Source organism: Sceloporus occidentalis, unplaced genomic scaffold (genome assembly GCF_023333645.1).
Source record: "Sceloporus occidentalis isolate IW3139 unplaced genomic scaffold, rSceOcc1.0.p SCAF_10, whole genome shotgun sequence".
NCBI classification, from domain to species: Eukaryota; Metazoa; Chordata; class Lepidosauria; order Squamata; family Phrynosomatidae; genus Sceloporus; species Sceloporus occidentalis.
In genome coordinates, this window is record NW_028316990.1 from 21946011 (window position 1) to 21959439 (window position 13429).

Consider the following 13429-nt stretch of genomic DNA (forward strand, 5'->3'; position numbering starts at 1 on the left):
CTTCCTTGCTGCAGCATCACATTGCTTGGGCCCATAGTCTGTGCAAAACCTGTACACTCTTGGAAGGAAGGAGGAGAGAGGCATTACTGCGCAGAATGGGACAATTCTCACAAGAAGCTTCTAGGTTTCCTTCTTTAAGCAAACTTGGGGGGAAAGCAAGTGGCAGACTGCAGCAGTTGCTAATATGCAGAAATAAAATTCAACTTCTCCAGGTTTACTGGAAGGTAAAGGCCAAAAACTGCTTTGCTGCTCTGTCCATCGCAGCACATCGCCTGAAAGCTAGTTTCTTGACTGCAGTTATTCTGGGGGTTTGTCAATTGTGTGAACATAAGTTTTAACACAGGAAGCTGAGCATCACAACCAGAGGAGAGACTTTGAAGGCCTTAGCATTTCTTCCCCACATCCTTTGTCAAGCCATTGGCCACATGGCAGATGCTTCATTTCATCTGGTTTTGCTCAAGAGGTTCAAAGGGGTCTTGACCGCGCTGTCCTTGGCCGACTGCAACCATTTCAACCTTAACTGTCCCCTCCTCCTCCTCTTCCTCCGCTCCAAGGCCCTTGGGAGGCCCAGGCCTGGTCACTCCATCTCCCTGCGGCCACTTCGGCCTCCCTGGCCGTGAGGCTGGCAATTGCCGGACCCCCTTCCCCCTCAGCGCCAGGGGCTCTAATTCAGGTGGATGGTTTCCATGCCCTGGCGATGCCTATCTGGCCCAGAATTAATGGTTAATCCAGAGGCTGAGCGGCCCTTCCCCTGGAGAGACCCATAGCATCAGGAATGCGGCCGGCTGCGGCTGGGTGGGCAGCTGGGCAGGAGCAGTGGTCACCAAGGGAGCCTGGCACCCGGTCGGTCATGCCAGCCGCTGCGGGGCACTCTGAGCCTACGCTGCTTGCTCCATCTCCCAGGAGGAGCCATTTGCAGCAGAAATCTCTCTTTGCCCCATGCTGCCCAAGCGAAGCACTGAGCTGCTGCTGCTGCTGTCCCTAGCTGCTTCCCAGTCGATCCCTTGGAAGAGAGGGCCCCCCCCCCCCGGTCTCCTAGGCGGAGCCCTTTCCCCTTCCCCGGCATTATGGCCTTCCCAGCGGCTGCTGCCTCCCTTCGGTCCCCGTGGCTTGGCCTTTCCGAGGCCCATTGGATGCTTCTTGCCATCCTCAATGGCCTCGGCCTCTTTTCCAGCAAGACTTCCCAAAAGAGCGGCCGGGCTTCTTCCTAGATTGCCTTCCTTCACTGCCCAGCTCTCGCATCCGTTCATCCGCGAACCCTCCGCGGTCATTGGAAGCGCTGAGGCCAGCAGACAAGGCGATCCTTTGGGGCTGGAGGGTGGGAACTGGGGCTGGCGGAGGGGCGGAGGGCTTGGGGCAGGGGCAGGCAGACACTGGGGCTGGGAGGAGGAGGAGGAGGGTGAAGAAGGCCGCCTTGGAGCCTCCAGCAAAGGAGGAGGAGGGGGGGGGAGGCCTGGAGGCTGAGCGGGGAAAGGCTGGGGCTGGGTCTCTGCAAGAGGCCGGAAAGCAGCAAGGGCAGCTCCCATAGTGCCCCGCCGGTCCTGTCCGGGGAGCAACACGGGGAGAAAGGAGGGAAGCCCCTTCGGCCCCCAAAAGGGAGATGGCAAGGCAGGTGGAGGGGCTGGAAGGATGGGCCCCTTCCAGAAGGAGCTGGAAAGTGCTCTCCAGAGGTTTCCCCAAGATGCTTGCTTCCTCCTGCCAGGCCCCTCTCCAGATGGGAGCGGGAGAAGCGGTCTCTGGGCAGCTGGAGGCCCAGAGTTCCGGGGCAGCGCCTTCTTGGCCCGAGGAGGCTGCTCCGAGGGGCTGCTCGGCCGAGGCGCCCCGGGGCTTTGGGCAAGGTTCGCGGGCAGCCTCCTTTCCATAGAGTCATGGAATGGTAGAGCTGGGAGAGACCCAGGCCATCCAGCCCACCCCCTCCAGCAGTGCAGGGACTCTCCCTTCCCCCTGGCCCTCCCTTCTGCCTCTGGGCCAATGCCCCCTTGGAAGAGGGAGCAGGAGCAGGAGCAGGAGCAGGAGGGTGCTGATGCCCGGGGCTGGCCCTGCCAGGGAGGCTGGCTCCGTGGGGCTGGACGGGGCCGGGGACCTTGGGGCAGGGAGGGAGGGAGGCTCCGTCGGCTCCGCCCGCTGGCCCTTCTTAAGCCCGACGGGGCGGCGGCGGCCCGGCAGAGGCTCAGCGGGGCTGGCGGGGGCCCCGACGCCTCCTGCTCCTGCTCCTGCTCCTGCTCCTGCTCCTGGTCCTCCTCGGGCGGGAAGGATGGAGGCGCTGGGCCGGGCGGAGTCCTCCTCCTGGTGGGGCTGGGGCTGGGGCTGGTGGGCGGCGGCGGGGGCGGCCTGGGCGGCGGTGGCGGCGCGGGGGCTGCGGCGGGCGGCGCCGGGGGGGCTGAGCCGGGGGCTGGCGCTGCGCCTGGGGCTGGCGGCGCTGGCCTCCCAGGGCCTGGCCCGCGCCCTGCTGCTCCCGGCGCCGCTGGCCGCCGCCCTGACCGCCCTGGCCGCCTGGGCCGCCCTCCCGCGCCCCGCCAGGGACCCCCGCATCGCCGCCGCCGCCGCCGCCGCCCGAGGCCGCGCCGTCCTGCTCACCGGTGAGTCGCTCCGGCCGGCCGGGGCTGCTGCGGGGCCGGCTCTGGGTCATCGGGGCTCTCTCCTGCTGCTGCTGCTGCTGCCTTGCCTGCTTCTGCCGGCTTCTTCTCTCTCGGGAGCCGGGAGCCCTTTGGAGGCACGTGGCACCGGCGGCGGCAGAAGCAGCAGCAGCAGCAGCAGCAGGGCAAGGCTCCTCGGTTCTCCCCGGAGTTTTCCGGGGGAGGGGGCTTGGTGGTCCCTGGGGCTGGAGACCTGGCCCAGAAGGAGTGACCCAGGCGAGACTCCCTCCGGAGCGAGGGACTTGGCCGCGGGGCTCCTCCGACCCTGAGCCTCGGGGGGGGGGCACTTTCGCAGCTAGGAAGAGGGCTGGCGCCGGGGGGGGGTGTCCCCACTGGCCGCTCCGGAGGGGGCCGGGGCTGCCCCCCTTGACTAGGGAAACCCCCTGGAGCCCTGGCCTTCCTTCCCGAAAGGTCCCGGGGCAGGGCTGCTTGGAGGGGGCTTCCCTCGGAGCCCTGGGGCCCGGCGGCTGAGCAGGAGCGGGCTTTTGGCAAGAGCTTTGGCAAACCCTCCTCCTCCGCTTGGTGTGGGCCTGGGAGCCGAGGGAGGGCAGGCCCATCCTCCGACCCTCGGCGCTGCCCAGAACCGCCTTCCCCGCAGTTCCACGGGGGCGCGAGGAAGGGAGGCGGAGAGGGTTTGTGGTTGCCTGCCTCTTTGGCGGGGAGGGGACCCCCAAGCATCCCTGGAGACCCCCTCCCCTTTCTCTCTCGCCCAGATCCTGTGCCAGGCACCTCCCCCCCCCCAGAGAAGGGGCACCAGGGGGCATCACCATGGACAGCGGTGGCAAGGGCTGGGCTGCCTGGGTCGGGGTCCTTAGCCGCCCCTTGGCCCAAAGGCCAGCGAACCCTCTCCTGAGCCCAAAGCCAAGAGAGAAGGCCCTCTCCTGCCAGGCTGCGGCTGCCATGCTGCCAGAAAGTTCCCTGGTTGTCATTGACTGATGGACGTGCCCCCCTTGCCCTCCTTTCCCCTTGTTAATGGGGGCTTGTGAGGGGGGACTGGCAGGAGTGCCACCTGAGACCCGACGGTTGCGTCGCCTTCGCCGTAACTGCTCCTGGCAGCGGATTGCCATCATCTGTCCCCATGAACTAATTTCAGGGCGACATCCTGACAGAAGGAGAGGCTGAAGAGAGTTATGGGGCCTTTTGCTTTGGGGGAGGGGGTTGTCCTCTGCTGGGGAAGTGGGCGAGGGCCGCTTCCGCAACGAGGCTGGCAAGAGTGTTCTTGGTCAGGGCTCTTGGTTGCTGGAAGGACTTGATCTAAGGCAGGCCTGGGGACCAAAGGCCTGACCCCCCCCCAGTCTTTCCCTAAAGCCCTCCTCCTCTGGGGTCTGTCTGCCTGAAACCCCTTTCAGGCCCTGCCGCCCCCTTCCCCAGGCCGCCTGAAGCCCCCTCCCCTCCTGGCCACAAACCCTACAGACCAGACCAGGCCGCCTTCTTCCTCCAAAGGCAGGACTTATGGCCACTCACAGATTTGTCCCCCGAGTCTTTTTGGCTTGACAAAGTTACTTTCTCGGCAGCTTTTCAAAGGTCCCCTCATACATACAACAGCCCCCCCCCCCCGGACGGGTTCCTTGCTTTCTCTCAAGCCAAGCTGAAGGGGGGAGTGGGTCTGCTTTCTGCTCCCCTTTTCTCTGTCTGTTTCCTTGCCCCCCCCCCGGGGGGCATCGTCTTGCCCAGCTGAAGTTTCATCGATCCCCACTTGGGCTGCCACCCCCCGCCCCCAGGGTCAGGACAACGCCGCCTTGCCTTGAGCCAGACCCCTTGGGACAAGTGGGACCGAGGCGGGGGGAGGAGGAGTGCCAAGTGCCCCCCTCCCCAGTGCCAAGGGGCGATAGAAGAGGCCAAAGGGGCCCAGCAGCGCCTCGGTTGCCAGGCTTTCCCCCCTGGGCCTGGCTCTGAGGCGGTGGGTGGGTCGCAGGCGGCGGGGATGGTCTCCTGGCATCCTGCCTTTCTCCCAGTTTGGGAGTCATGACGGCTTATGCCAGTTAACCATAGTAAAACATTCCGAGTTCTTGGCCTGCCGGGCATCTCAGCTGCACGGTTCACCTCCAGCCTCCCAAAGCAAGGATGTGGGTCTCTCTCTCTCTCTCTCTCTCTCTCTCCCTCCCTCGGGTTGTTCTCCTGGAGGAAAGGCAGCCCTGGGGTGGCCTGGCAGGAGCTCACCCTCTCGGCTCCCTTGGCCATTCCTTCTCGCGGGGAGCCGTGTTCTCCCTGGGTGCTCAGGTGTGCCAAGGAGGCTGCGGAGGGCCACTCTTGAGCATCCTTTCCCAAGTCCCCTTGCAAGACCTCCTTGTACTCTGTGTGCAGCCTTTTGGGGTGAGGGTGGGGGGAATGGCATTCCTGGAACAGGTGCCTCCCCCTCAGTTCAGGACCCCTAGGGGCTTGCCTTGAGGCACAAGGCACCTCTTTTGGCCCAGCTGGTGGTGAAGGGAGCACCTGTGGCACTTCTGGCCAGCTCCCCAGCCTTTTGCCTTTCTCAAGGCCCGGGGCTGGTGGTTCGACCGTAGAGCTGATTCCCTGCTCTAGGGCTTCCGTCTTGTCCCCTGCTGCCCCCCCCCCAATGCCCAGTTCTGCCTGTGTGTCTGTGTCCGAGTGCGTCGGCTCCAGGGAGAGCAGTGTGGCCTCTGGCCATTCCCATTCCCTCCTCTTCCAGAGCGTGGCTCAGCATCCTCTGGCCTCCATCGCTCTCATCGAATCAGAATCAGAATCGTAGACCCCAAGAATGGCCCTGATCCAGTCCAACCCCCTTCTCCTGCCATGCAGGAACTCACAATCAAAGCACCTCTGACAGAGGGCCATCCAGACTCTGTTTCGAGACCTCCAAAAAGGAGGCTCCACTATCCTCCAAGAGAGCATCTTCCACTGTCAAACAGCCCTTACTGCCAGGAAGGTCTTCCTAATGTTGATCTGGACTCTCTTCCCCTGTGGCTCACATCCACTGCTCTGTGTCCTGGTCTCCGGAGCAGCAGGAAACAAGCTCGCTCCATCCTCAGCCTGACATCCCTCCAGATATTGAAGCTCTCAGGCCTCCCTAGCAGAGGGAAGGGCCTGGGGGTTCTCGCTTGGAGCAGGGCCCTGCAGGGCCCCAGGGCTGCCTTGAGCTCCACGTTGTCCCTTCTTCTGCAGCCCTAGGGGACAAAAGCTCTTGCTCCTCCAGTGGCACCTTGGACAGGTCTCCTTCTTGGGGTTTGGGGTAAGAGAGAGCCTGCAGGGGAGGGGCTCTCCCTGTCCCTCCCTCTCCCGACCCTTCCTCTCCGAGGCCTAGTCCACTGGGACAGTCGCTTCAAGGGGGGCTTGTGCAGGGCAACCTGGCTTGGGGCAGGGGACACTGGCACCCCAGCCTTTCGCAGCCATCTGCTTCAGAGCTGGGGGCCAATGCCAGCCAGACCCCTCCTGGGTCCTGAGGAAGGGGGCTATTCCATGCCCCTTCCCCTTGTACTCATCACAGCACCCTTTATAGAGTTTGGCAAGCAAACAAGGCAGAGGAAGGCCTGCTCTTCTAATACACCTATTTAGGCCCAGGGCTGTGGGGACCTCGCCTCCAAAGCACCATTCAAATGAAGTAAGGAGGTTCTTGCATGAGACCCCTAGGTGAAGGCTTCTGTGGTTGCTTTATGGCTTTTTTCCCATTGCATACTATTCAAATGTTGCCCCTAATGTTTGTATGTCCTCCCTCCACATTTTTGTCTTTCTGTTGCTTCTGAGCCACAGATATTCTCTGGGAAGGTGACGTGCAGGTGCTGCATGTTCACCTCTCAGCTTGACACATGGGATCTTCATCCCTCCCTCCTTCGAGGTGGCCCTCCCTTTGCCCCAGTTGGCAGACTGAAGGGGGGTGAGGGTGCCTGGGCAGAGCAGGAAGCGGCCTTAGGACCAGGCTTGGCATCTGCCCCCTTCCTAGGACGGCTACCCTCTCCCCACCCCACCTGCTTCCCATGCCTTCGCTTGGGTCTGGAGAGGTGGGCTAATGGGTGGCCCTTTTTTAAAAAGCCATAAAAGCCTCCAAACAGGTCAAGACACTTATTTAGAAACTAGCCATTGATCTCTGGCTTCCCAGCAGCATTTTGGCCACAGAAGGAAAGCATTGACCCCTTCCCTGAGCTGGAGAAGGCTCTTGCGGGCCCTGTTTCTCTCTCTCTCTTTGTGATTGTGTTTGTGCCCTTCCACATGTGCGCCCGTGTGTGCACAGCCGCCCTTCCCAGCACAGCTCATCCTTCTTGGTGAGTGTCATGACTGTTAATGGTTAATGTGGCCATAAACCTGCAGGGGGTTTGCAATCTCTGGGAAAGGCAGCTATCAGCCGGGCCATCAGCACAGCCCAGGAGAACAGCCTGTACCCTGCTGGCAGCAGCCCATGGGGAGGGGAAGGAGGCGGCCGCGGAGGAGCGTTCACATCCCTTTTTTCTGACCTCTCCTTCCTAGTCCTGCCTGCAGCAAAAGTGTGCATGTGTCAGTCAGAGAGAATAACTTTTCTCCTGGGCAGGAGGTCTCACTTTTGCTGGGCCGAAGGGAAGGGGCAACCCAGGCCAGGCCATGCCATGCCATGCCAGGGCCCAGGCCCTCTTCTTCCATCCGGGAGGGCTGCTGGCCCTGCCTGGAGCACACAGGAGGGCACGGGGGTCTCCTTCCCCTTGTGACCTTGCTGCTCCCCTCCATCTGTCAAAATGAAATCTGTAGGGTCCCCAAGCAAAGCTGCAAAAGCAAGTAGCAAGTGCTGCTCTCCACAAGAAACAGTAGGGAACAGTAGAAGACATTTGTGTGTGTGGCTAAGTCATGAGTTTCCCTTTACAGACATTCTTGGGGTGGTTCCCGTTTCCTGGCTGGAAACCCAAGGGGCAGGGACTCTGCTGCAAAAAACAGGGTCTTGCGGCACCTTGTTGACTAACACCTTTCTGTCATTGCGCCAGCTTTTGTGGGTTCAATCTGCTGCAGCCGGTGCCCAAACCGTTCCTATCTTCCAGCTGGGGGTCTTGATGGGGCTTTTCAGGGGAAGTCTTCTCCCAGACCTAGGTCCAGCCACCAGCCCCAACTGGAGCAGGTCCAGCAGAGCGGGTGGGTCTCCTCAGGTAGGGCCAGCAGTTGGTTTGAGGCCCTGGATGAAAGGCACCATCTGCTCAGGTCAGAAGTGGGAGGGAAAGGAAGAAAGGCCTGGTGGGGGTCAGCCGTGGGATGGGGGCATCCTCTGTGGGTGCGGGCGAGTCCCTGAGGGCAGCAGGCCCTGGTCACCTGTAGACAGAGCCCTGGGAGCTCTCCTGGCTGGAGAGCAGGTTCTGGATGCCATGATGGGGAGGAGAGATAAAGAGCAAAAGAGGAGTTATGGGGTAAGGCAGAAGCAGGAGGTGCCTGGCTTGGGAAGGAGCCCTGGAGTGACCCACAGGTGGGGAGAGGGACTTCCATTCCCACCCCCAGCAATGTCTCAAAACCCTGGCAGCCTCCCCCCAGTACAGGCCCCGGGGCATCTGTCTTGGTGTCTTGTGGAAGCAAATGCGCCAGGGGGACCTGCATGTTGGTCTGGATTGGTCAGCAGATGAGGGTCCCAGTACTTCATGCTCTGCAGGAAAGGCGGACTCAGGTGCCACCTTGCCTTGCAATGCTCCTCACATGCCATGCACAGAGTTGACACACCATAGTCATAATTAAGGCCCATAAAGGAGGACAGCTGTGCTGCCAAACACCTCCAGCTCTGTGGGCAACAAAGGAAGATGTTGTCTCGGGGTGGGAGGGGGCCCTGAACCACCCACTCAAGAACAGTCCTCCCTCCTGCCCCAGTTGATCCAGTTGAGAGGGGGAGCTCAGGGGACACTCTTGTCTGTCTCTGGCCACAGAGACCTGCTTCAAACCAGCAGCGTTAATGGCGTGCCACCCACCTGGGCAGGTTGGCAGCCATGAAGGCTATTTTTAGAGCCACCCTTTGCGTGACAGCTTGCAAGATAAGCACTATGTTTTGTTTCCCTTTCTCAAAGCACGCTGACAGGCTGCAGCTGGGGCAGCAATGGAAAAGCCCAGGTCTGGCAGAGCCAAAGTCCCTCCTGCCCTGTGGCACCCGTGGCGGCCAGGGCTACCAGCCCACATGCTACCAGGCCTGGGAGGGAGACTAGGGAGTGGAGCCCAAGGCCTCAAATGGCATTCCCTGCAGCCCCTTCCTCTTTCTCACATGGAGCAAATTCCTTCCTGTGCAGAGATCATCTTGGAGGGAAGACCAAGCATGGAAGGGGTTTGTGGCAGTGAGCCCACCGCTACGGTGTTTTAAGCCAGGGGAGGCCTTTGCCTTTGGGTAGAAAAGACCACAAAAGAACTGAGGAAGAGGAAGAGGGGGCCTTGGTTACTTTTTAAATAGATCAAGACGATGGGTCTATTGCTGACTGAGGACTGAAGCTGCTCAAGGGTGGAGGCAGGGGAATGAGGTGAGGAACTGGGCTGAGTCCTTGCCAACCTTTCCCCTTGGTTGCTGCTCCACAGGGTGCGACTCTGGTTTTGGGAAGGCGGCTGCCCGGCATCTGGACGCGCTGGGCCTGAGGGTCTTCGCCACCGTGCTGGACTTGCAGAGCCCTGGGGCCCAGGAGCTCCGCCAGTGCTGCTCCCCTCAGCTGACCCTGCTGCAGATGGACCTGACCAAAGCGGAGGACATCCAGGAGGCCCTGCGCTTCATCAAGGCCCAGACGGCTGGGACAGGTGACCGGGGGGGGGGGCGGCCTTCCGCTGGAACAAATGTAACCACAAAACCGGAGGTGGTTTTTTAAAAAGTGCCATCAGGCAGCAGAAAGGCAGAGAGAGCAACTCGGACAGTGGGGAAATGCAACCAGATTTTAGGGCTCATCTGAGAGCTGTGCCAGAGGCAGCGCAGGGGTCCCTTTGGGGGGGAGCATATATCTGAGGTGCCCCTGAGGACAGGAGAGCGCTGAGCAGAGTCTGGTTTGGGGTTGGGATGCTTTGAGAATCCAGTTCACAGCCTCTGGAAGGCTTCCTGCAGACCCCTGGCCCTAGGAAGGCCCCATAGACTCCCAGAAACAGGGCAGCCTTCTGTCGGCAAGCCCCAGGGACTCACTTTCCTTCCCCCTCCAGACACACACATGGTTTGCCTTAGCTAGGTCTGGATTTCCCCATCTGACCCTTTCTCTGAAAACTCAGGGCTCTGGGGCCTGGTCAACAATGCTGGGTTCAACGACACCATTGCTGACGCCGAGCTGACCCCCCTCCAGCATTTCCGTACTTGCATGGAGGTGAACTTCTTTGGCACATTGGAGCTGACCAAAGGGCTGCTGCCATTGCTACGCGCCTCGCGAGGAAGGATCGTCACCATCAGCAGCCCCGCAGGTACAGCCAGGGGGAGAAGGAGGCCCCATCTGAGCAGCCGCCCGGTTGACGGATAGGCCCTAAGCCCAGATTGCTTATGGTGGGGGAAGAATACACCCCTCATCTCTCTCTCTCTTTCTCTCTCTCTCTCTCACACACACACACACACACACGCTTGTCACGTGTGCCCAGTTCTAGATGCCTGGCACTCTGGGGAGCACCTAATCCAACCCTAGGTGCCAGGAAGGAATGTCCAGGAACCCCTTTGGCCACTGTGCCACCCCAGGCGCACAATGCGGGTAAATGGCCACCTCTACCTCCTCTTCTTTCTGCCAGGGAACATGCCGTATCCCTGTTTAGCCAGCTATGGGGCCTCCAAGGCCGCCCTCAGCCTCCTCATGGACACCTTCCAGTGCGAACTGGCACCGTGGGGCATCCGAGTGAGCGTCATCTTTCCCGGGTACTTCAAGACTGGTAAGAGAAGGGCTGGGGAGGCTGGCATCTAGCGGGCGCAGGGGGTGCCACCGTTCTCAAATGTGTGCTGCTGAAGACTGGAGCTCAGGCTGGCTCTCCCTCCGCAAAGCCAGGAGGCCAGAAGGCGAGGCTGCTCTTTCTCAGTGATGTGCCTCCTGGCCAGGAATGCTGTGTGCCACAGTGAGCAGCTGAGTTTATGGCTAATCCAGGTTGAGAGGCAAACCGGCTGGGCTGCCCGACTAGGGCGTTCCTCCCTCCGGTGACAGAGTCAGGCCAGAGGCTCCCAGGGCAAGGTGGGGCACCCTTCTGGGTCTCGGGGAGTCAGTCTTCCGCTGCCTGGATCTGGGCCTGAATGGCAGAAAGGTGGACACATGGAGGGTGAGGTGGGAGCAAACAAAAGCTCGCTTATTCTTTGCCTTTTTGAAGTAAATGTGTTTAGCCTTGGCAACTCCATCCTTTCCTCAATACATTTGAATCTACTGTACTCAACTGTCAGTCAACCTCATGTATAAGTCAAGGACAGGTTTTGGGGTCAAAATTATGGATTTTGATATGGCCTGTGGGTAAGTTCAGGGTACAACTTAGGAGCATGCAACAAAGAGTTTGAAGGGCAAAAGAAAGGAAAACAATGCTAAAGAACTTACAAAATTCCAGCAAGCATAAAGGCTGGATAGATGAGAGAATAGAAAGGTTTGGTGCTTCTGGGAAAGATCACGCTCTTGCCTTTCACCAGGAGATGGTTCCTTTTTAAATAAGAGTTCAAGTACAGTGCTTACATTAATCCATGGATAAGTCCAGTTGGGTTTTGGGGGCTTATTTTTGGACTAAATTTTTAGAGTTATACATGAGTATATGCAGTACTTTTTTATAACCTAATCCATATGATCTCTGAGATGATAAAGCCTTAACCAAGGGGAACTGTGAGCTCATTTCCTTTCAAAATGCAGATTTGGCTTGTTTTTAATTGTTTGCCTAAGCTACAAATGCAGGCAAAAACTCTAAGAACTGGCACAGCTCTGGCAAAACCACCTCGCAGTCTTCTTGCCTAAGAAAACCCTGAGGCATCCATGGGGTTGCCATGAGTGGACAGACGACTCAAAGGCCCTAGAGAGGGGTGAAGGTTCACTGGGAATTACCAAAGATCACAAACCAGGGAGCCAGACACTTTTATGTTGCCCAGAAGGCCTCTCTGCGCTGGAATCGGGGGCTGAGGGGAGCGGGCACAGATTGCAAGCAGAGGATGCAAAGTGGTCGCCCCGTGAGTCAGATGCCACTTAATATTTGTGTAAGAAAATGTGGCCTCTTGCTCTTCCACCCCTGAAAAGCAGAGGGTTTGCCTCCCTGGGCTTTGGCCTTTCCTGCCCTTTGGCCTCCTGCGTCTCAAGGTGCCAAACGCCCACACACATGCGCACACACACTCCTTGTTAGGTCAATAATCTTTTGTGCTTTCTCTCGTTGAAAAGATTTTGTCCCTTTGATCAAGCCAGCATAACACTGCTTTGCTGCCACAGGGAGTAGCTCTGTGGGCGCTGGGCTGCCTTTCCTCGCTGCATGCCCAGACACCTGCCCACCTGCCTGCCCAGCACCTTGGATAGCTCTATCATAGTTCAGCCCAAAACCTGGAGAAGACTGGCTATGTCCTCTCCATGGGAGCCACCGGCTTCTTGGCTGCCTTTCAACAAAGCGCCTCCCCTGCTTTCTGCCCAGCATGGCTTCCTCTCTTTCCTTTGCTTCCCAGCTTCAGTGCAGTGAGGCAAAGGAAGGCTGGTCAGCCCCCTGCCCACTTTATCCTTCTAAGGACAGCCCTCTCCTCTGGAGGGGAAGGGGGTCCCTGGGTTTCCTGGCTCCAAGGGTGAGTTGCAGCTGGATGTCCCAACCCCCAGTTCAACCATCTGAGCCTAAGGCATTGATAGGCTCCCAACTGGGAGGTCAATGCACATGTCTCAGAACCTTCGGAAGGGAAGGGCCACCCTCTCAGCTTCGCTCTCTCTCCCGCCAAACCCTTTCAGGCAGCTCTTGCAATCCCGAATACTGGAAGAAGCGGAAGCACGAGCTGGTGGACAGCTTGCCCCCAGAGCTGCTGGAGGCCTATGGGGAGGAATACATTGAGGAGATCAACAAGCAGTTCCTGGACTTCATGAAGCTGGCAGTGGAGGATCTGAGTGCAGTGGTGGAGAGCATCACAGACGGCCTCCTCTCCCCCCGGCCACTGGTCAAATATTACCCCGGGAGGGGCCTGGGCCTCATGTACTTCATCCACCACTACCTACCCCATGGTGCTCGGGACCTCTTCCTCAAGGCCTTCTTCATCAACCCCAAGCTGCCCAGGGGGCTCCAACCCAAAACCTTCCCAGGCACCCCCCCTCACAAACCCTGACTCCGTCCTGCCTGGGACTCTACCTGGGATGCCCTTTGCAGTGGGGCACAAGGGAGTCCCCTTCTCCTCAAGGCACATGGTATAGGTGGTTCCCATCCACGACTGGCAGCCCCTTCCTGCTCTCCCGACCCCTCAGGTCTGTACCAAAACCAAGGGCAGTGCTGGCGACTGCGCAAAATGGACAGCTCTCTGCACCTTCAAGAAATACCTCCAGGAACTTTGGCTCAGAAACCCTCTGACCAGCTTGCTCTTGCTATCGTTGTTGTTGCTGCTGCTGTCTGGCCAGAAGCTGACCTCCAGGCTGGAGAGATGGACCGCTGGGTCAGCATGGGGAAGGGCTTTTTCCTTGGTGGTGAGCCAAATGCACTCCTGCCACTTGTGCCAATTGCTCTGCCCTCAGCAGAGCCACTTTCTCTCGCACACGCACCCTACACGTTTCCCTCTGCCCAGCCCCAGAGCCTCATTGCCACGCGGACCTGAGCCACGGCAGCCATGCTGCCTCCAGGGACCAAGAGAGGTTTGCTGCTCAGCAGCTTGCAAATCTCGCCCCAAAGAGCCAAGCCTTTTGTGATTGCCACTTACAATAAAAAAAATTCATGTTGCTGCCTGCCGCGTGTGCCTTGCCATCTTGGTGGGACACAGCACCCACTCC

General features: G+C 59.5%; 1 protein-coding gene across 1 annotated transcript; it reads left to right on the forward strand.

The window, feature by feature from the left end:
- The first annotated feature begins 2023 nt into the window (after nucleotides 1-2023).
- On the forward strand, nucleotides 2024-13377 carry HSD11B2 (hydroxysteroid 11-beta dehydrogenase 2). Its single transcript, XM_089540829.1, has 5 exons — nucleotides 2024-2579; nucleotides 9093-9305; nucleotides 9762-9947; nucleotides 10263-10400; nucleotides 12410-13377. Exons 1-5 carry the CDS (start codon nucleotides 2024-2026, stop codon nucleotides 12775-12777), a joined length of 1461 nt encoding a protein of 486 aa, XP_089396955.1. The 3' UTR covers nucleotides 12778-13377.
- The last annotated feature ends 52 nt before the right edge of the window (nucleotides 13378-13429 follow it).